General features: G+C 48.8%; 7 protein-coding genes across 7 annotated transcripts in view; 2 read left to right on the forward strand and 5 right to left on the reverse strand.

The window, feature by feature from the left end:
- Nucleotides 1–2,437, reverse strand: part of M430DRAFT_53267 (hypothetical protein) — a gene marked incomplete at both ends in the record, with an annotated part of 2,634 nt that extends 197 nt beyond the window's left edge. The window contains 9 exons of the mRNA XM_024868364.1: nucleotides 41–318; nucleotides 393–788; nucleotides 845–924; nucleotides 979–1,031; nucleotides 1,081–1,123; nucleotides 1,179–1,489; nucleotides 1,603–1,820; nucleotides 1,889–2,149; nucleotides 2,220–2,437. Of these exons, the coding sequence (XP_024717896.1) occupies nucleotides 41–318; nucleotides 393–788; nucleotides 845–924; nucleotides 979–1,031; nucleotides 1,081–1,123; nucleotides 1,179–1,489; nucleotides 1,603–1,820; nucleotides 1,889–2,149; nucleotides 2,220–2,437 (1,858 nt within the window). The remainder of the gene's footprint in view (nucleotides 1–40; nucleotides 319–392; nucleotides 789–844; nucleotides 925–978; nucleotides 1,032–1,080; nucleotides 1,124–1,178; nucleotides 1,490–1,602; nucleotides 1,821–1,888; nucleotides 2,150–2,219) is intronic.
- A 664-nt stretch (nucleotides 2,438–3,101) lies between these two features.
- On the forward strand, nucleotides 3,102–4,431 carry M430DRAFT_36953 (hypothetical protein). The gene has a single exon (XM_024867025.1). The coding sequence runs from the start codon at nucleotides 3,298–3,300 to the stop codon at nucleotides 4,252–4,254; it is 957 nt and encodes a 318-aa protein (XP_024717897.1). The 5' UTR covers nucleotides 3,102–3,297; the 3' UTR covers nucleotides 4,255–4,431.
- Nucleotides 4,432–4,631: 200 nt separating this feature from the next.
- On the reverse strand, nucleotides 4,632–5,758 carry M430DRAFT_145829 (hypothetical protein). Its single transcript, XM_024862977.1, has 3 exons — nucleotides 5,500–5,758; nucleotides 5,023–5,361; nucleotides 4,632–4,964 (listed from the first exon to the last, which is right to left on the reverse strand). Exons 1-3 carry the CDS (start codon nucleotides 5,694–5,696, stop codon nucleotides 4,832–4,834), a joined length of 669 nt encoding a protein of 222 aa, XP_024717898.1. The 5' UTR covers nucleotides 5,697–5,758; the 3' UTR covers nucleotides 4,632–4,831.
- A 241-nt stretch (nucleotides 5,759–5,999) lies between these two features.
- Nucleotides 6,000–9,780, reverse strand: M430DRAFT_36955 (hypothetical protein). Its single transcript, XM_024867026.1, has 3 exons — nucleotides 9,678–9,780; nucleotides 7,229–9,617; nucleotides 6,000–7,180 (listed from the first exon to the last, which is right to left on the reverse strand). Exons 1-3 carry the CDS (start codon nucleotides 9,750–9,752, stop codon nucleotides 6,153–6,155), a joined length of 3,492 nt encoding a protein of 1,163 aa, XP_024717899.1. The 5' UTR covers nucleotides 9,753–9,780; the 3' UTR covers nucleotides 6,000–6,152.
- Nucleotides 9,781–9,976: 196 nt separating this feature from the next.
- On the forward strand, nucleotides 9,977–11,135 carry M430DRAFT_61125 (hypothetical protein; the record flags this gene model as incomplete). The annotated part of the gene is made up of 4 exons (XM_024868899.1): nucleotides 9,977–10,148; nucleotides 10,199–10,298; nucleotides 10,357–11,071; nucleotides 11,120–11,135. The coding sequence occupies exons 1-4, from the start codon at nucleotides 10,023–10,025 to the stop codon at nucleotides 11,133–11,135; spliced, it is 957 nt and encodes a 318-aa protein (XP_024717900.1). The 5' UTR covers nucleotides 9,977–10,022.
- Nucleotides 11,136–11,754: 619 nt separating this feature from the next.
- Nucleotides 11,755–13,906, reverse strand: M430DRAFT_107816 (hypothetical protein; the record flags this gene model as incomplete). Its single annotated transcript, XM_024861179.1, has 4 exons — nucleotides 11,755–12,359; nucleotides 12,428–13,113; nucleotides 13,164–13,301; nucleotides 13,362–13,906. 4 exons carry the CDS (start codon nucleotides 13,904–13,906, stop codon nucleotides 11,755–11,757), a joined length of 1,974 nt encoding a protein of 657 aa, XP_024717901.1.
- A 4,759-nt stretch (nucleotides 13,907–18,665) lies between these two features.
- Nucleotides 18,666–20,732, reverse strand: M430DRAFT_69181 (hypothetical protein). The gene is made up of 4 exons (XM_024869409.1): nucleotides 20,490–20,732; nucleotides 20,131–20,415; nucleotides 19,706–20,065; nucleotides 18,666–19,644 (listed from the first exon to the last, which is right to left on the reverse strand). Exons 1-4 carry the CDS (start codon nucleotides 20,662–20,664, stop codon nucleotides 18,734–18,736), a joined length of 1,731 nt encoding a protein of 576 aa, XP_024717902.1. The 5' UTR covers nucleotides 20,665–20,732; the 3' UTR covers nucleotides 18,666–18,733.
- Nucleotides 20,733–21,304: the final 572 nt, after the last annotated feature.

Here is a 21,304-nt window from a genome sequence, read left to right on the forward strand (position 1 = left end):
GGGGGGGGGGGGGGGAGAGAGAGGAGAGAGAAACACATACCCAACCCAGTAACAGGATCCCAGCCCCTCGCAGTCTCGAACCCAGCACCACAGCCCTGATTCCCGCCCTTCACGACATCGTTAAACATCTGGGGATATGCATACATGGCCGGGTTCAAGAAGCCAAGTGGTGCTTTCCCGTGGTTGAGACGCTGCTCGTTGATGCGCGTGATGAGGGATGCGAAGAGGGGCGCGCTGGCCGAGGTGCCGTCGAGGAGTGTGAGGTTCCCTTGGGTGAAGATGGCCAGGGAGCGGCCGGTGGCGGAGATGTCTGGATAGCTGGGGGATGTGTTAGGTATTATGGAGAGATAGATGGAGGAAGAGAGGGAATGAATGGGCTTTAGAAGGCTTACCCCCGACCGAGACGGTTATAGACTCCGCCATCCTGGCCAAAATTCGCGATGCCGTCATAAGAAGGGGAAGAAGGCGGGTACTGTTTGAGGTAGGCAGCCACGGCTTCCTGCTGGTACGTAGGTTGCGTGTAGATGTTGCTGAAGCCGCCGCCAGAGGTAAAGTTATAGTTGGCATCGTAAGCTGCGCTTTCGGGGTCGTAGACTGTAGAGCCGGGGTCGATTTGAGTAGCACCTACACTCGTCACGTAGGGACAATTGTTGGGCCAGCTGGGAGAAAAGATGGAGCCATTATCTCCTAGGCAGCCGTTGTCGCTGTCGTCGCCAGGATGGCCTGCGACGCCGTTGTCTCCGGAGGAGAAAATCACCGAGATACCTTGGAGGCCGAGTTTCATGAATCTATAATGAAGGTGTCAGATGGATGGGATGCATACGTATAGATGAGATATTCTCACTCCATGCACTGCCGCTCCTGATAGCTTGGAGGAAGATCTGCTTCCTGGCCGCTGTACGAGATCGAAATTACATTAGTTGGCTATTCAAAGCTGTTAGTGAGTTTCGAGCTTATGGCTTTGGTGAAGGAGCTTGCTGTATAAAGTCCACATTGGTGTTGACCATTAGGTGTATAGCCATCTTGAACCGCTAAAAGTCGTCAGCAATCATGTTAATCCTGATAGAATTGGGTTCTTACGATCGTCACCGGTCTCTCCAAAGGCAGTATAATTACAATAAGACTATGGATACATTAGCACCTTATTCCAAAACCCCTTGGTGACGCCGGCTACTTACTCCGTCTATAGCATCTAACATATTATTGAAGCCTGGAGCTTGAAATACTGTGATAGTCTGGGGGTAGATGAGAGGGTACGCTATTTCGAAATCCAATTCAGGCTCGCCGTCAGCGTGTGCCACATCTGTTGAAGCTATGGAGCCGTCAATAAGAGCTGGAATTGGAGCAGTGCCTTGTGGTATATTTGGGGTGAAATTGGCAAAGAAGAGATCGAGATCCCTTTGAGCGTATTCTTCACCCGCCTCGAAGATCCCCAGCGAGTTGTCGTAGCGCGGCTCACCATCTGGGTATTCTGGAGTTTCTGGGATTCCTGTTAACAGGTTAGAGCAGAAATTCATTTCTACAAAAGATTGAAGAGTTGGGGTTTTGGCTCGCAAGAAGTTTCAGCAGCAGAACGGGGCAAGTTAATTAGTAAGTACTGACCATACAGAGCTCTGATACATGCAGGTGTAACGGCGACGTCGCAATTTGCAAGTGACTGGGGTACACGCTTCTTGAGAGAACGGCCAGATCCCTTGCTACTCTGAAAAGAAACAACATCAAAGCTGCGCCTCTCCAGAGGGCTCTTTGTGGGTGCAAATAGTTTGATTCCGGGAGTAATATAGTCAATATGCTCTTGGATATAGCCTGGAACGTGATAGCTATTCTAATGTAAGCACATATACTATCATCTCTTTGGATATGGGCCTCTGGAAAAAAGATTTCATACCTCTCGCAAGCAGGCGTCACATGGCCAGATTCGTGCTCATACAGGTGATACTCGGTATGAAGCAAATCTTCAACCTCATCCGTGGTAGCATCAAACGCCAGCCAACCCTTGTTATCGGAATGTATGATACGAGTGTTGTCGATACCAAAATCCGCCAACCACTGCCTCACACTGTCGACGGACTTCTGGTCAGGGGAGAACATTTCTATGACTTCATGCGAAGTCCAATGCTTGGCATAATTGACGGAATCTGGATGTGAGCTATCATTGGGCTTAGCTTGTAGGTCGTAACAAGAATACTTAGGGAGGCGAGAAGGGATGCATAACTAACACATCCATCAAGAGGTCATAGCCCCGATGTAGGTTTTTCTGCTTCAGCCCGATCCTCATGGGAAGAATAACAGCAGGAGACAGCCTCTCACGCTTGACCCATCGTGAGGGTGTAACGGCACGCTTTTCATGAACAACATGTGCCTTGGGAACCACGACACATTGTGCTGTAGCAAAGAGGGTGAGAGCAATGCATAGGAAGGAGGAGGAGGATCTCATCGTGGCGAAGAGCTCAGGATGAGTTTCAATATTATAAAATTAAAGTAAAGTGTTGGATGAACGATTCCCACTGGGGATTTCGTCCTCTTTGTACTGCGCACTTGAAGAGGAGCGAAGGAACATAGCATTGGGAGTAGGATCGAAGGCGCATCCTTTCTTGTATGATTGCATTATAACTGAATGTTGGAGCCAGCGAAGCACAAGGCAGACTCAACATCAGTTGGAGGCGTGACTGAACCAATGAAATCAGGTCAACCTGTAAAGAGAGGGAGAGATGGAAATGGTGGTTATGCATTTCTGTGGACTTGTGGTGGCATGGTCTGCACAGCCGTGCCCCTGCTAAAAGGCCTCGGGTTTTGGTGGAATGACTTTCCATCACAGAGATTGATCGTGATTAAGCATAGATAGTGTTATTGCATTGTAGAATATTGTGGCGAGTCTGTTCATAAAGCTCTACACACGAGGTAAGATAAGGTACCTTGGATCGTGCAGCATGGTGATGAGGTGGGAGGTGATCCACTAGAGCCACCCGGGTAAGGCTATAAACTTTTGGCCTCAAGCTCGACTCGCTTTGGCTTTTCTGTTCAGGGGGGATTAGCCGATTGATGAAGACTATGCGGCACAGGACATCGTTCAGTGAGTCAGAATCAACTTCACGTCTGCAATTTTCTTCCTTGTAGTTTGATGTCTGATAATAAATATCGTCTTGTTTGTTCATCCTGCAAGTGTCAAGGCTTTCATCTAGTCATTTGGGTCGTTTGAATCAGAGACCCCCGTTCTTAGGATTTTGCACAAGGCGAGCATTTCATTCCTTCACAGCAGAGGATTCCAACCGCATATTCTCGATCAATAAACCAGTCATGGAGGAAACTGGTCCCAAATTCTATGTCCACGACCAATCGACCGCTATACAAACCTTCCTTCCACTCCTACACCCCCATCTTCCTTTCTCCAACCCCATTTACAATCGGCTTCAGGCACCACACAATACACCATCAAGACATTGTCTCTTTGCCGCAACCTTTCCACCTCCATCCTCTGAATCTCCATCCTCTGCCACAGGAGTATACACAATCCTCTTTGCCGATAGATCCCGACACGAGGAATCCCAAATCTGGATCTTCAACCCCATAATCACGAGCCCTTCCCCGCTGTCTCAATCCCAACAAGATGCACTCACATCCCATCTTACATCAGCAATCCTCTTTCTCAAAGGAGTCACTATCCCAGAAGCACCTGGGTGGCCATTCTCCCCTATTCTCCGCTTCGCCTGTCTCCACGAAACCATTGGCTCGTCTCTAAGGAAGATTGCCGAGTCCAGAAATGCCATGCCCTACATCACTGAGTGGAATGCGTGGAATGTATCTACTTCCGCAGTGTCCAATTCAGCAGAGAGCAAGCCGCTACCTGAAGGCTTCACAGTGGCACGTGTTCCCGAAGACCAACTTGATATTGTGCTCGCCACTTCCACGATCAAGCGTCTGCCTTCTACTTACCTTATCCTCCCAAACGTGGGATTGCTGAACCAGGAGGGAACTTTAGTGGCGTGGTGTTACGTTGCTATCGATGGCAGTATCGCAACATTGTACGTGCTGCCTGAATATAGGGGTAAAGGCTTCGCATCATATGTCGCCAAGGAGTTACTGGCAAGACTGAGTAGAGGGGAATTCAAAGATATGGGCTATGATGGGAAGAGTGGGTGGGTTCACGCTGATGTTAAGGCTGGGAACACACCCAGCGAGGGGGTCATGAAATCACTGGGGGCGAGCGTGTCCTGGACTACCAGTTATATGTGGGTCGACAGTGATAAATTTTGATGCCTATAGGCATATGTCACGGGTTCAACTCGATTGCTACACACAGGAAGAGACATGATCACCAAGTCTTATGCTAGGATAAATTTCAGTCAGTACCTTTCATTTCATAGATAGTTTTGATCTCTTTAGAACATACCTCTATTCCGCCATTAATAGCTAAAGCACCCGCATCCCCACAAGCCATGAAGCCTGAAAATGACCCCACTCATGCGTCCAGTGTTCCTCACTAACTAGATGCTCGCCGATCAAAGACTTGTCTGTTCCTTAGGTAGTTTCCTGTTGGTCGGAAGCCGCAATTCCTTAGAGTGTCTGAATCTGTCTCTCGCGATTAGCTAGGTTGCATCAGACAAACAAGCAAATGCAACATCACAGAATATGGCAAATGTCAGCACAGAAGGCTGTTTCTCATACGAATCTATCATACAAAAAAGTCATTCAAGTAGCCTCGTTATAATGGATAACTATATCATAATAGAGAAGACCAAGCATCTATGCTAGCCTTGTTCTGTAGGTCATTGGAACATCATAAATCCTCCTCCTGGTAGCATATTACCGGAAAGTCCTCGTAACAACCCTTTCAATGCGGGGTTTCCGGCTTCAATGCGTAAATCTTGACCGGGAGCAGCTCGGATGGAAGCCCTTTCTGAATTTCCATCTTCTTGACTTTCAATCCTGCCTCCTCAAAGATATGTCGTAATTTCTCGTCCGTTCTGTGAATGTTTCAGCCAACTTCGCTACTCCATAGTCAGGAGAAGAGGGTTTATATACCTGGTAACACTGCTATCAACCTCATCAAAATCATCTTGCCCGCTTGTACTCAGGTTCTCTTTCACTATAATCCAGCCCTCCTCCCTCACAACTTTTGCGCATTTCTTTAGATATGCGACTAGTTGGGCGTCAGTCAGGTGACCTAAACACCATTGGTTCCAGATCAGATCATATCTCAGGTTTTCGTTCCAATCCGGCGACCACTCTTCCAGTCCCACGTTGAAAATCTCTCCGATGCCTTGTTTGCCCTTCAAGACGTCCGAGAACTTGGCAATTGGCTCGACAATATCAACTGTCTCCGCAACACTCAGAAGAAGACCTTCGGTGATCCGTCCAATTCTGCTTCTTGATCAGTATACATGCTAGTCAGAGCCACAAAATAATTGATATAAACGGTGTGTTGTGATGCCCAAAATAGCTTGGATTGAGTATCCTTTTGATGAAGGCACGTGACCCAAGAGATGAAATCCAGCTTACCCTGCACCGCAATCAACCGCTCTCTCCACTTTCTTCTTGCCCTTCCCCCCGACCCCAAGCTTAGCCAGGAAGTTCTTCGAGCCTTGGAGATCGACTTTCGAGACGTAAGGAAAGCCACCTAGCATTCCATTCACATCAGCGTCGATGCTTTGCCAGTACGCTCGAGCGTCCTGGTGATTGATGTTGGCGTCCGCCATTTCGTTCCAATTGGGAATGAGCAGATTGTCGCTATGAGATGGTCATTGCGCTTGAATGTCTCAGTGCAAGCCTGGAATGAAGTAGATTGAGAGGAGAATGCTCGAGGTTGCTGGGGTCTCGCTTACCTAAGGGCCTTTCTAGCGCGCGGCTGAGGATGAGCCTTGCTTGCGGTAGTACGTCTAGCACCCTGTGCTTTGGAAGCATCCAATGAGAACCGCCAAACAACCTACAAAGGATACCGTCGGAATGGAAATGAAAAGGCTTGCCATCAGTATAAAATCGAAGTACATGTTAAGATCTATGAGTGTATTAACATTTGCGAAAGCCGAAGCTCGGGGAGCCTTGAGAGTAATCCTTGACTACCTTAACATCCAGACTCGTTGACCATCATCAAGCCTGTTCTCGTTATCCTAACGCCACATGATATCCAATACTCCGTCCCAAAGCAGAACCATCTATTCTTCATCACTGCTGTCGACAATGAACCCTGCTCTAGTTCTTTGTCTGACCGGTCTGACAACCGGCATCACCTCCTCGTCCTCATCATCTGACATAGCTTTTCCAGCTTGGTCTTTTCCAGCTTGGTCTTTTCCAGCAAGTGATTGTTCAGGCGATGCTGACCCATCACCACTGGAGAGTTTCCGCCGCTTTGGCTGCGATGATTTCTGGTGTGGACTTGACATTGGCGTATCTGTTTCTTTATCATCAGATTCAGCAAGGACATTGTCCCTGGCAGCCGATGAAGAACGGATGCTTGCGCCTGTGATTTCGTCATCGCTATCTGTAGATATGGCGCTCGACAGCCTCTTCCTGATCTGTTTCTGTTTCTGTTTCTCTTTTTCTTTCTCCTTTCCAACATTCAGCAACTCCTTCATAATGTTAATTTTGGACTGCTGTCTAAGCTTTTCTTCCTGCTCGAAGAAGATCCGATCTCTTTCTTCGTCAGTCTCATCATCGCTATCATGAACAAATAGTTCGCTTTTAATTTTGCGTTGCTTTTCAAGTTCTCTTTCTCTTCGGGCAGCCGCACGTGCTTTGAGTTGCTCTTCTGTGGGGCCATTGTCTTCGCTACCTTCCCTCCTCCTCCTTCGCCGAGTCTTTTTGAGTGTCTCCAAAGCGTCCTTCTTCCGAGAAGTAGGGCCACCAGCAGGGAAAAGAGGTTCTTCCTCTTCGTCGTCATCGATCCCATCGTCTTCATCATCAAACACCGCTCTCTTGCGAGCAGTTGTGCCTGCAGATTTCCTTCTAATAAAGTCCCCAGCTTCTTTTCCATCATCAAAAACTGGTGGGCTAAATTCAGACTTCGCGATCAGGTCGAGCGCTTGTTTGAGCTGATCGGCAGATATTGTCGATGGCACAATCCAAGAAGTGTCGGGATCATCCTGGGCGCCGACGCGTTGAAATCCAATAAGAGTCATCAAAAGCCGAAGATAACCGTTCTTGAACATGGCGAGCTTCCTGGCCTCATCATCCGCTTTGACCACTTCTCAAGTTAGTAAAATAAAGGTGCCTCGAGGAGAACAATACATACAGATTGAAGGAGGTTTCGGCATCTCGGTCGACTCCGCAGCTGGCGTCGCATCAGGTTCCCCGAACGGATCTTTCTCGACGGAAGGCAGCGCCTGGTTTGCCGCCTCCCAGCTCCGGCGTTCACTCTCTGCTGATGCAAGTTGTGATTTTAGCCATTGTAGGTGCTCCCCTTCGTTCCGGTCCAACATTGCACCCACGACAACACCGATCTGTTCTTCCCACTCCATACCTGGTTTCACCTCCAGCTCAGCCGCAGCCCTTGGCTTTGTTGTCACTGTCTGCTTCTCATACCCATACTCCAGATAGTGCGCTGTACCATTGGTCTTCGAGAAAAGCATCTCGACGACAAGCTCCGGACGCTCTTGCATCTTCCGAGTACATTTTTTCAGTAGTTGTCGGACTAATTCATCCCATTCCTTGAAGTGGCTAGATGAAGGGTCCAGCCCCTCAGGGCCCTTGATCATCTTGTACAGAAGTGCGATTATGTCGACCCTGAAAAGCATCACACTCATTTCCTGCTTGAAAGCAACTCTGTAAAAGAATCTATGAGACCTCTTTAACTGTGAAGGCTTCAAGTCATTATAGTAGCCCGTGAATGTGACGAACGTGTCGATGCATCCTTGTGATAGAAACCTTGCCGAGAACCGTTTGAAATCAAACTTCCGTTCACTAGTTGTCTTTTCTGCTCGTGCTTCATCTTCTCCATCTGAATCGTCGATATCGTCGTTACCATCGTCTTCTCCAGCCTTTTTGGCGGCCTTCTTCTTGCGCCTTACTCTTCGTCGTGATCTCACTTGCAAGTCCACATTCTGCTTCGAGTACTGTTCTAATATCCGCAGGTAGTTGTGAGCGAGCTCAGTACAGGAATCCAGATAACCGAATCCTTGGTCCTTGTAGGTTCGCGTGATGTTCGCTACCCTATCATGGGTTTCTTCCTCGTAAAAGATCCGATTGAGGATATTTTCAGCGATATCCTGATCATCTTCGAGCGGGGATTCAGACATCTCCTGGACAGTAAGAAGGATCTGGGTGAAGCATTTCATAGCAGCGCTTAGATCTTGCCACGACTTATTTTCAAACGACGTGTTCATAGCTCTGTTCAGGGTAATGAACATCTCCTGATTTAAGACGCTTGCAATGAGCGCAAAGCTGTCAATATCTTCAGGAACAGCTGGTTTCTTCCCTTTTTGTGGCTTCTTGCTCTTCCTCCTCATGCGTTCCGCCTCAAGGAACCATGCTACAAGATAGAAAAATTGCCGTGGGTGGTATTCGAGAATACGCTCCGCTTCTCGATCGATAGCTTTGCGTATATGATTAAAAAGCGGATTGAAGCCTGCATCCAGGAAATCCTCGACAAATGCGCGAAGGTGTTTGTTCGCCTGCATGGTCAATGGAGCCGGCGTATCAAAGTCCAAGGGGCCATTGTCTCCCTTTAAAGCGCGACGAGGTGGTTTGTATTTTTTCGTACTGTCCATCTTGGCCAGCCCTCTGGCACTGTCAGTTAACGCACCTTGTCCCGAAATAGTGGTCATCTTGGCGTTCTCTCGTTGGAGCCAGACCATGGTGCCAAATCGATTATGTCTTGTCGGCGCGTTGCTTTGATAGCTTCTCAGCATAGCTGCTTCTTTATTTCGCAGCTTCACAAGTTCGTCGATCTTGGCGTTGCCCGCTTTCTCGTCGTCCATAAACAACTTTTCAATATCCACTCCTTTTATGAGATGAAACAAAACCTCCATAACCACAACGTCCTGAGTATTGAAATCTTCGCCCATGGTAGAAGAGACAGTGAGTAACAAGTGAAAGATATCTTGATAATCAAAAGCATCAATAGTCGCAGATCTGGATATCTCGGCCTCGTCACCCTCATATTTCACATTCGAAGGCGGGGCGATCATTGCAATGTTCCGCAGAAAGTAGAGCACAAGTTTGATAATGCCCTCATCGCGCGTACTCCGATCTCCCAACGGCTGTGCCATAGATGGTAAGGCACACCTGACCGCCGTATGCAGTATCCGTGCTCCATCGAAATTGATAATCGAACACTTGTATCCCAGTTGGGCAATCTCCAGGAACGGAATATGTCTGTGGTGGTTGACGGTCATCTGGTTGGGGTTTTTTTCGAGTGGCCATGTCAGAGGCACTAGGAGCTCCAAACATGCCAAGGCGATTTTTGACTTCAGTCTGTCGTCCGTCGCATTCTCTGGCCAAGCTGCCAGAATCTGAAGTAAGTCCCCTCCCACCAGATTGGATTCTGCCAGACACCGTGCTACATCCAGTCGATTGGCCTTCTCATCGTATAGTTTCAACCATTTCTTCAAGTCTCGAAGGCATGCCAGAGCATCGTCTCCAAGCACGTATCGGCCATCTTCATCCGCACCGCTTCCTCCAAGCTACAAACGCGTCAGCACAATCGCAATAGATAGTAGAGCGTTCAAGTGTGGTCGACTTACCGCTGTGACAAGACTCGATACATATGCGCGAACCTGGGGATCCACGACATCTCTCCTGCCATCTCCTAATTCCATTTTGTTGGTTGGCAGTCAAAGAATTGTGTGGTCAGACTTTGCATGGTTGCTGAAGCTCTTTACACGCCGTTTCCTAACCCACGCGTCGACGCGCATCCCTGCAAAGCCGCGTCGCTGCTAAGCGCATATGGGCGGGCCGAGGGCGGCCTGGTTAAGCCGAGGGGCAGAATAAGCTTATATGCCGGGGAATCTCTCCACGGGCTCACCTTTCCATTATCGAGCTTCTCCACAACCGCTTTATCCTTTCGCACATCACATTACTCGCACAAAATGATTACTCCTATTGTTCGAAGGCAACTTATTCAAACGGCGAGGCACTCAAGATGTTTCAGTTCAAGCCCAATCGCCGCTGCGCAGGAGGTTAAACGTCTAGGCGTCATCGGTGCTGGGCAAATGGTAATTCTGAATATCTCCTCATTTACTTTACCGCGGCTAACGAACCTCAGGGATTGGGGATCGCACTGGTGGCCGCACAGAAAGCTGGAGTCCCGGTGACTCTTGTGGACACGAATCAGGCCTCAATTGACAAGGGCCTCAAGTTTGCAGGTAACATGTGTTGCCATCACCCAGGACGGTGCATGAGCTGACATCTGCCCCTCTGCAGACAAACTGTTGGCCAAGGATGTCTCGAAAGAGCGCATCACGCAAGAGCAATCTGACAAGATACGATCCCTCCTTGGGCCGACTACGACGATGGACTCACTGTCAGATGTCGACTTCGTGATCGAGGCTGTGCCTGAGATCCCATCTCTGAAATTCGACATCTTCCGCTCTCTTGCGCAAATCTGCCCTCCCCATGCCATTCTCGCCACCAATACCTCTTCAATCTCCATAACTCGTATCGCAGCAGCGACCACCACAGATCCAAAGGACACCTCCGCCTCGTCCCGTGTCATATCTACACATTTCATGAATCCGGTGCCCGTCCAGAAAGGCGTCGAAATTATCACGGGCCTGCAAACAAGCCAAGAGACTATTGACACAGCGCTGGCGTTCTGTAAAGCAATGGGCAAGATCCCATCGAAGTCTGCTGATTCTCCTGGCTTCCTAGCAAACCGGATTTTGATGCCTTATATCAACGAGGCAATCATTTGCTTAGAAACTGGTGTAGGTGAGAGAGACGATATCGATGCGATCATGAAGAATGGGACAAATGTACCCATGGGCCCTCTGCAGTTGGCCGACTTCATTGGCATTGATACGTGTTTAGCAATTATGAAGGTGTTGTATGAAGAGACCGGAGATTCGAAGTACAGGCCTAGCATACTACTCGGAAAGATGGTTGATGCTGGATGGCTAGGAAAGAAGAGTGGAAAGGGGTAAGTTTTCCCTTTGTGAGAGAAGGTGTATACACTAACAGACCACAGATTTTATGACTATTAGCCAATTTAGGTTGCTCAAGAAATATATATGTAAATTCTGTCGTTGCCATTCTCGCCAACAAACTTCGAGTTTCAAGGTGCATCCAAGCTGTCATATTATTCACGCCCTGATTTCTTAAGCCCTTATCCCCAAAGTTGCCTAGGTGTTCGGTATATCTCAATTCGAAATATGATACAGGCCTAGCTGTTGAACTAGTCCAAGCTAACGACGAGTAAATACTTTATAATATATACAAGTGAAGAATTTCTCTACGCTCGTTTGAAGCAAAGTTGCGTGCACATAGATCATTGAGCAAAGGCACAAGCCTGAAGCTTCGCCGCTCTCTTCTATGGTCACTTTCTTCTTTATTCTATCTCGAAGCGATACGGTACAAGTCGGAGTATTAAAACGCAATTATTTTGGGGAAACAGCTAAGAGCTGTGAGAAAGGGAAAGCAAGGAAGATATCTCAACGTCCGGGGATTAGAGATTAGCGATATCGTAATATTATGATGGCTCGTTTGAAGAATGGCATCGCCGGCATTAAAATCATCTTTAGAAAGGAAGTCGTGCATATCGTCGAAGTCTTTCGTAGCCCTCTCAAATCTCGTTGAATATTCCTCCCGTTGCCCAGATGATGTCTAAGGATGTTCAAAGGTCCCCGGCATTGCAAAACTCCTTCTTCGTTCTTGTCCTGACTCGTACTCAATCGGCCGTAGGTAGGATACGTCCTCATTATTCCGCGCTTGCTGCTGTTGCTGATCTCCTGGATGAACTCGTCCTTGGCTTGCGGGATCCTGGATATTCTGCCCTCGATTACCGAAATCTCTATCTCCTTGTTGTACCCTCGCAGGACTGAGAGTCGAAGTATAAATATTTTGAAAATCTTGCGGTGGCGCCATCGGTGCCCCCAACTGTGGAATGTTGACGTCTCTAGACTCTTGCCCGCCATCGACTGGAGTTCGTGGTAGTGAGTAGCCAACAGGCACCGTTAATGGCGTACAGGCATAGCCATCAGCAAAAGTGCTAGAAAATGACCCACTTCTTGGTGTTGGCGGTACACCATGTGATGAATTATGTTGAGGCGGAAATATTCGATACTGGTTCCTGAGATCAAGACCTGAAGGGAATTCTGATGAGGAGTTTCTGAGCCTAGACATTGCAGATGGTGAGGATTGCTGCAAGGCAGAGGGACCTTGTGCTGGAGAATATGTCATGTGTGTGGGTGAGCCCTGAACATTCGCATCTATGTGAGAAGTTAGCCGGCGTAATCCTCATCAGGGGTCTGAATGATTTTGGGAACTTAAGACGAACTTGAGTACGTGTTGCCGTCGTTCTGGTTTACAATGACAGTAGTGGTACCACTTTGGTCAGGCTGATAGGCAGACTGTGGTTGTTTACTCAATTGCGGACTAGGCTGTCCCGTTTGGTAATGAGCGTAGCCTAGGGTTTCTCCTTTCCAAGACATACTTGACCTTAAAGGAGACTGGATTGATTCAGATCGCGACCTCTGCATAGTATCTCGGATTTGTAAGGGTTGTAACGGCCGAGCATGCTGCCGAGAATGAGAAAGAGTCTGATAGCTATTTTGTCGATCAAATGGGTTTGAGCTCCGGGGTCCAGCACTCCTTGGGTTGGAGAGGTGACTTGGGTAGTAGCGATCTGTTGAATTCAATGCCAAAGGTGAAGAATGTACGTCAGAAGAGCCCATTGGTCCCCCTGGAGAGAACCCAACGTGTCCAAATGCCGGGCTGAGACCAGTTGGTGAAATGTGCTCCTCCTGTTCGTTCCTTCGCATGGTGTCAACTATCAAAGGGCGCATCATATGGTCCGTGTATTGGGGAACAAAATCAACCGGCGACTGCATAGTAGCGCCAATGCCGTGAACGGCTCCGTAAGGTGAGTGTAAAGCCTGAACATTGTCGAAACCATCTGGTACAGCCCTCATTTTGATTATACGTTCCCGGTCATCCGCTGTAAGACGCTTTGTTTTTGCACGCCTAGAATCAGTCAACGATATTATTCGAACATTGAGAATCGGTTCACTCACCGGTTTTGAAACCAAACCTGGACTTGCCTAGGGCTTAGGCCTGGGATTTCCCGAGAGAGTCGTTCTCTGTGTGCGGCATCAGGATGCGCCTGTTTTGCGAATTCGCTCATTAAAAATCGAGTTTGTTGGTGTGTGAGGCTGGGCAATTATCAGTCTTAGAGTACACAAGGCTAATAAGTAGTGTTAGGGAAATCATACCGGAAACGCTTCATCTTCCTGCGTTCTGCTTGACGTTCTGCCGCAGTCTGCGGCGCGGTACCCCCTTCTCCTGAATCGACCATTTCATCATCACCCTCCTCATCATCCTCCTCGTCTTTAGGCTCGACATTGCTTTCTATTCCTTTGTTGTTCGCTATTGTTCCTTGTTGAGGGGGTGCAGCAGATGTAGAACTGAGTGGACTCGATCCGAGAGAATCCAGAGAAAGTGCTGTTGACTCTATGGAGGCCAAGGATGCATTGCGTATTGAATTGTTTAACTGGTTACCACCGTCAATTGGTACAGAATCTGGCTGTTCAATGATAGCCGGGGGTTGTGGATCTTTTCGTATAGGACCGAGACTATGCCGTTGTTCTAATTGGGGCGCTCCATTGACTTGTTGCTGGCTCTGGTTGCCATCAAATACATTCAAGCTTGTTGGTTGCTCAAATGGAGGCTGGACTAAACCAGTCTCCCCAGGAAGAGGAAACGAAGAATACTGTTCTCGCCAGTCCGGCTGCGTTGGCGGTGGCCCGAAGTTCGACATGCGTGAGGACGCGGCGTTTTGATAGATGGCCTCGAGCTTGCTAGGAGACCAAGTGTTCCGTCCAATATCACATTGCCGTGTGACAAGCATTGAGAGTTGTATTTTCTTCTGGTGCAAGGAATTTTGAAAGCTAGTCCTATCTTCCGACTGGCGCGGGCCTTGATGTAGCGTCGAGATGGAGGAGAGCGAAGGACTCGTATGAAGCCGTGGAATGAACGAAAGTGAGGGCCACTAAGGACAGAGACTGGTCATCGACCAGAAGAAAACATATGGCCTATTGAAAACAGGCTTATACTTTGTCGGTTGTGAAATATTTCGGCCAGCCTGTCGAGAAAGAAGTCGGATATGGTGGAAGGCCCCTCCTACACTGTCCGGGGAGTGGAAAGAGGCGCTTTGGAACTGTGAATCAACCTTCAACAGGTAAGATTCCTAGTTGCCCAATTCTCGGTATCGGTCACACTGCGAGACCTTATGAGCTTGGGCGTGCTTCAGAACGTGTATATGCTTCCCCAGATTGTTGCGAGACATTCGAAAGTGGAACTTCACGCTCAAGTGTGAAAACAAAGTAACAGTATACCAAGTATGCGCAGTAGCGTGAGCCGTTGTAGTGACCGTCCTGTGTCGTCCAAATGAATGACGAATTGCCTGTTGGCTCTATGATGTGCTGCGTCCAGTTCTAGAAAGCTGAGGATACTACGAAGTCGCACCGGGTTTATTGCCCTGCTCTCCTTGTTCAGTCGATGAGCGACGGAGGATAAGCTGCAAGATTGAGGGTCCTTGATATGATCCTAGGAATATGATCACCATAACAAGATCAACGGGCCCGACAAGCGCGCTGTAGTCGTCAACCTTTTCTACCTAGGGAAGTATAGGACAGGAGGACCATTAGTAAGTGGTTAGACTCTCTATCCACAGGCGGAGAATTCTCGATGCCGAGGAAGACGAGTACAGGGACTGCACGGTTGCGGCTAGAATTTAGCTTGTGGAGCTTCAGGTCAGAGTGACAAGCTACGCACGGTCAAAATGATAGATGAGAGTAGCTCGAACGAGTCCCAAAGGTTGAGAACAGTCGAAATGAAAAGAAGGATTAGCTACAGAGCAAACTAATAGCTACTGTGAGCCTTCGGCTTAACGGCTAGTGCCGAATAGGATGGCCTTGTGGCTGTGGTGTAGATGGACAAATGGCGAGGAAGCTGCAATGCTGGATAGTACTATATCGAGAGCTTTGCAGGATGCTGGGTATCTTACTGTGTGACTGGGATATAGGGACCTAATGCCGACGCAATCATCCGATACTCAGATGAAGCAGCAACAGTGGACCAACAGAAAACAGGTGAGAACGAACAGGCCTTTGCAGTTCGCGAGGTGTATGGAGTCCCAACCAAGCCAGATAGAGGGCAAAGCGAGTAAAACAGGGGAGCAAGCGGGGAGATCGAGGGTGGGTTGATTTTGCGGGCCAACGCATAACCGTTGCCATAACTGGTTGATGAGAATCGACAACCCAATGAAATATAGGGAGGGACTCCACAGGAGGGATGCAAGCAATGCTTACACGACATGGAGAAGACCCTGACTTGGCAAGCTGGGTCAATGGCTGATCCCCGCAGCTTTGTAGGTAGACTCGAGCACTCCTAGAATCTTGACCTATCAAAGTCTATGTCGCTCGTGAAAATATGAGGGAGGAAGGCCACTTCGAAGATGTTCTGATGATGCAGAACAGTGCATATCACACAACAAGAAAGGCATTCTATCTCCGTAGCCAAACTCTTAGTCTGACGGGGTAGGAGACTAGAGCTTGCAGACTTGCAGCAATGGCGGGTGGAAAGGCTAGAAGCGGTCCTTTTTTTCCTCCCTCGAGCGGGCGGGGCCGCGGGTAGGGTTTGCAAGCCGAAGTCAGCCAGTCGTTTCAGGACGGCCGGGATCTGTTCAGGAATGCCGGTCGAGACCAGCTGTCAAAGTAGTTGATAACACCGGACAGGTGCCCCGGTCTTGAGGCGCTTCTCGGTCATTAAATTATGGCGCAGGCTCTTGGCCGGGGAGAGAGGTGTGCCGCTCCGCAAGCTGTTTGAGTAACCCGGCATCCCATTCTTCGGTGCGCCCAAGTGCCCAGAGGTAAATAAAGGGATCTCCAAGCCCACGGAGGAGGCATAGGGCGTTATGGGTGAGGTCGGTGATACCTGCGGTTCTCTTGTCGGAATCGGATCAGGTGCTCCGCTCCTATTCTTCTTCGTTGCAGTCTGCAGGACGGGGTACGTCCGCACTGCCAACTTCACCAACATGGCTTTGCCTGCAAATGTCTGTGCGTCCGGGCACGTACCTCACGCCCTGTCATCTCGCCACGGCCATGAACCCGGAAAAGAAGAATCTACGACAGGTGTTGTATGCCTTTGTATTTCCCGGAAACCCAACATCCCTCCGGCCACTGTCTCACGGGAGAAGGCTCAAGGCATCTATCCTGCGTCTCCTGTTTGGCTCCCCCCCAGGCGGTCCGCCGGGACGGGACCCCCGTGTACTTGAGCAGCAAGTTGCCGTGCTATGTGTGACAGTGTGACTCCGGGTACGTACCAAGTACGAGTCGCAAGTCGTACTTGGGAATGCGGCGAAAAAGCTCGACGCAACTAGTCGATTTTCGTCGATTGGCACAATGCCTTTTCTCCCTCCCTTTCTCCTAGCTTTCCCTTCCCTTTTGCTGTTTTCAGGGCCACTTGATGGCGGCATATTTGTTTTATTCGTTTGCGAATGGATAACTTACCGCTGCTCAATGCTGGGGTTGTTGGGAGAGACATTGCCAAAAGCTCGGTAGATCTGCTATTTTCCACCATCTAATGCAGAGATTGTGGCTCAAAGAATCCATTTCGAGAGGGGCTGAAAAGTTAGCTGTCTACCTGGGAGTGCATTAGTCTGCACGACATGTGCGGCAGCGAAAAGGGTAGCTCTTCATTGTCATCTCTTAGCAAAGACCACTCCTGTTCTAGAGCGTAAGTGCAACAAGTACTCTCCAACCTCTCGGTGACTGGAATTCTTTCGTACAACTAATTAGTGATCCGTTGGTAAGGCTGAGACAGACTGGGCACAGGTATGGTCACAATTTTGAAGATTTCTTCTCAATGATCAGACGGACCAGGTGAGCTCGGTACCTTGGAATGGGACTGGCAAGGCAATATCGAGGCGGGCTGTGGCCCTGTGGGTAGCCGCTCAGATTCTGCAGCGCCGTCGAGACGAATCATGACCATGAGCCGCTTTGCTTTTTGGTAGACCCTTGCGTGGTGCTTAGATCTTGCTCTGCCCCAGGGCATTGCGAGCAACATGTTTGGTGGTGTGTGTGAGAACATGTGAATGGATATAGATAGCCAGGACCTGCCAGGTACGAGAGCCTCCCTTGAAAGCATGGAGCTCGCTTCGAAATCAGTGTCAACCTGGAATGTGAGGCTATAATTTATACTCGGACGCCATCAGACGCCTAAAGGCACCCAGCCGCGGCTCCTGCCGTAACTTGCATCAATCACCCTCACGTTCTGCTCTCTGCCATCAAGACTCTTCTCTCCTCTTCAGAGCACTGTCGCCTTGCAATTGGAGTTCTTTTTCCGCCCGCATGTATGGTGTTGGCTTCCTCGAGTTGCTATGCATGCCATTCACACAATGAGATCTACAGTACCCGCAACGGAGCGAGCGGCTACCAGTCAGTCACTGGGCCTAGCTGTCACCCTCAAGATGGAGTCTGTGGACTGAGTTGCTCTCCACTATAGTACGGGTAGTGACCTCCCCGGGTCCCCCATTTACCATCTCCTGTCACGTCTTTTGCTGTCATCCAGTTGGAACTCGGAAGAGATCCTTCCGTACCCACTTCGTGCATTCGATTACTTCGTATCGCTCCTGAGCCTGACAATCCTCAAACGCCCAAATGCATAATAGCTAGGTTTTGCTGGGGATTACTCTGCCGTTGATGCAATGTTCATGACTCTGGCCAAGTACCTTAGTACGTACCGACACAGCGGGCATGTGGAAGTCATCACATCTGGCTAGACGGACCTGGCTACATATCCGCGAGATTGAGGGGTGCCTGGATCCTCTTTATCAGTCTTTCCGTCGCCCTTGTCCTTGTCTATCTTCGGGCCCACCATCTCAAACGCTCGCTCGTCGGCTCGAGTCTCCTCTCGAGGCGCGGGCAATAATATCACACACCCCCTGTCCTAGTGACCCTCACAGTCTCACTGCCCGGCTGCTCGTGCGTCGACCAGAACAATGGGCCGCCACACCAGCCACACATATACTCCGTAATAACGTCGCATTAACCCGCACGAGTTTCGCGTGGCCGGCCAACTGGTACTGCTTCAGATTGGCTGCAGTTATTACCACGCCTATCCTTATTCTTCCCTAGAACAACTGTGAATCTTATGATATCTGCTCCAGTTCTCTCCCGCGCGTGCGTTGCCCCTCAGTCGCCGCCAGGATCCACACCTGCCGAGCGGGCGTTATGTGGCTCGAGAGCCGGAACGCACCCGGTGGATGACAGCTTCTAGACTTCCGGGGTCCCAGTTTTTTCGTGGTGGTAGCTGTCCCATTTCATCCTTTTCATTTCCGTCAGACTTCAGTCTTTACGAAAGTCTTGAAAACCAGCATAGACACCCCCTTTCATTATTCAACGATTGCTTCAGACGTTAATTCAAAATTCCGCAAGTATCTATGTGGAAAGCCTATGGGCCTTTCTTTACATTTGTGCTCTTGAAACTAATACTATCGTGAAAACACTTGACATGACGCCGGGTCTAGACCGCAGAAGCAAATCAATATTGTACTTGGGAATACAGTGCCTTCCTAGCCGTGACGCTAATTACACTTGTGGCCATCAAAGGGCCATAGTTCTCTTACATCTTCCTCGCTCAGATGGTCATCTTCGGTCTCATCTTCGCCATCTCTAGCAGTTTCTATCGCCATATCAAACACCTCTTTATGAGCATGTCTTACCTCTTCCCAGCGCTCGGTGGGTACCCAACCGTCTGAGTCGGTGTGTAGCAAATCCATCAGCATCAGCTTCAGATCCTGCACATGTTGGAATGACTTGTATTCCTTCTGGTGCAATCTAAGCTCCTCCGCGGTAGGGTTGTACGGGCAGCGACCTGTTAAGCCTAGCTTCTCCCATTGGTTAGCTAGATCAAGAAACTCTTGCCTGACTGCTGGAGCACTGTCTCTCCAGGACGTATTGCAGTACTGGAAGGGCCGTACGAGGGGTTGGTCGACCGATCTTGCTACACGCAATTTTGGAATGAATGCCTTCGTGCAGATGTCATAAGCCTGGCTACAAAATCGAGCTACTTTCTCAAGTTTCTTTTCTTGTTCAGTCATGCTCGGTACTTGGCTGGGAGTTTCCTCCTCCGATTCCTCGGAATATGAAGAGTGGGGAGGGGTTGCGAAGTCTGGCACCTCATGTGCATAGATGAATGCTGGCTCGATAGAGCTTGATTGCCAGTCGATGAGACAAGTAACCTTTGTGGGATCGTCATTTGAAACATATATGTTTCTTGCGTGTAAATCTGCATGAAGCAAAGTTGGGGCCGCGGCGTTACGGATGTGCGGTTCTAATGCTAGACATCGCATCACCTCCTTTGCTGAACGTAGCAAATTTTGGTGCTCCTCGACCGTACCAAAGTAGGACGGCCGTGAGCTCTCAGTGCCAGGGACCGGAAGTCGAGAGTATCCATTGTCAATAAGACCAGAGGCATAAGCTGAAAGGTCAGACCCTGTAAATTTCCCATTAGACGTTTGTTATCAGGAAATATCTCAAGAGTCCTGGCAACATACACGGGCCTGTATGGGGTGCAGAAAGCGTTTGACCATCTTTGCAATCCCAATAAGTAGTCCCACAGTGAGGTCCAATGCAGAACCCTTCCACAAAATCCATCTTCGAAGCAGAATCGATTGGAGCGTTGGCAAAGTAGAGGCTTCCATAAGCTGGAAATTCGAGTGTCGCCAGTTGCTTCATTGTCATACAAATCGATTGGACACATTTAGTATACTGACTTCCAGACATCGTAGGCCAGCGCTCTCTTAACGGGACGCCCTGGGCATGTTGCATGATGATGTATTCGCTTCCAATTGGGTTGGTAGAATCATCTGACCAATCGAGAATGTCAGGCACAGGAATCGTGGTACGAGCCTTTACTATAAGAATATAACCAAGGTCAATAATTAGACTGAGAGGTTCAATGACAAGATATAAGACCCACTATATGTGATGGTTGCGACCTCGGAATTTGTGGTCAATGAGGAGGGGCCTGCAACTCGAGTAGGCAACCGTGCCACAATTCGTTTTCCATTGTCTAGAAGGAATATAAAGACTTTATTGTAGCCCCCTTCTTCCTTCTCGTAGCTGATGATATGGGTTGCCTCAGGGCACAGGGCTAATACCTTGTTACATAGTCTGTCGAAGTTGAAGTCGATGTACCTTGAGGTACGCTGTTCCTTGTCGCGATGCAGCCATCTGCCACTGGTATATGCGTACGGATAGAGGGCTAATAATGCTCGTCAGTGACCCAGTGAGATAGTTCTAGAAGAATGCTAGCTATATCCTTCAAGGCGAACTTACGGTCATTGGATGGTGATTGCATCACAGGCCAGGGAGTTGTTGTTTTGCCAGAAAAAGAGACTAAAAGAACCTTTGGCTTCACGTGTAGTGACTTTGAAGATAGAGGGAAAGAGAATGAGGATGAAGCTGCACGATGTACGCAGCGCCGAAACAGATTATGTCCAGCACCAGTCATCTTTGGCAGTTTATATCTGTTAATGCTTTGAAGCCAAATCTGCAATAGATTTCCGGTGCCGTCTGCGGATCATATTATAGAATATGAATTTCAATTGGATCGATCTTGGGGAAGGAGTGACCCATGATTAGGCCTGGAGTCCATTCAGTACACAGGCAAGTCTCAAGGTAGGAACTTCCAGGTGGTTTCTCTTCACCTGGTTCAGGATCGAGGACGCAGGACACGATGTCAACATTTCCCCGGCCAACTGATAGATCCACTACCAGCATGTCTATGCCTCAGGCATAATTTGGGCTTGACCTTCTGGTTAAGAGGCACTTCTAATGCAGATCTCTTTTGTGTCTATTCTGATCCCTCTTTGGAATGTAGATCGTGGGATCTTGGCAAATTATCATTATTATTTGTTGAAGTAGGGGGTTCGGTTCGTCCCGGGGCCCTAGACTAACCTCATCTTCATACAACTTCGCCGGAGACTTTCGAAGTACCTGATACAGCCTTTCCTTGGAATGTAATTAGTGGATTTAGAGAATTGAAGTATTGCTGTTAATGAAATAGAGAGACTGTTGTGCAATTAGCTATCATATATTGTCCCAAAGTCAAGAACGTATCTTATTTTGCTCTATTTCTCATTTTATTCTTT

Source organism: Amorphotheca resinae (assembly GCF_003019875.1).
Source record: "Amorphotheca resinae ATCC 22711 unplaced genomic scaffold M430scaffold_11, whole genome shotgun sequence".
Lineage (NCBI taxonomy): Eukaryota > Fungi > Ascomycota > Leotiomycetes > Helotiales > Amorphothecaceae > Amorphotheca > Amorphotheca resinae.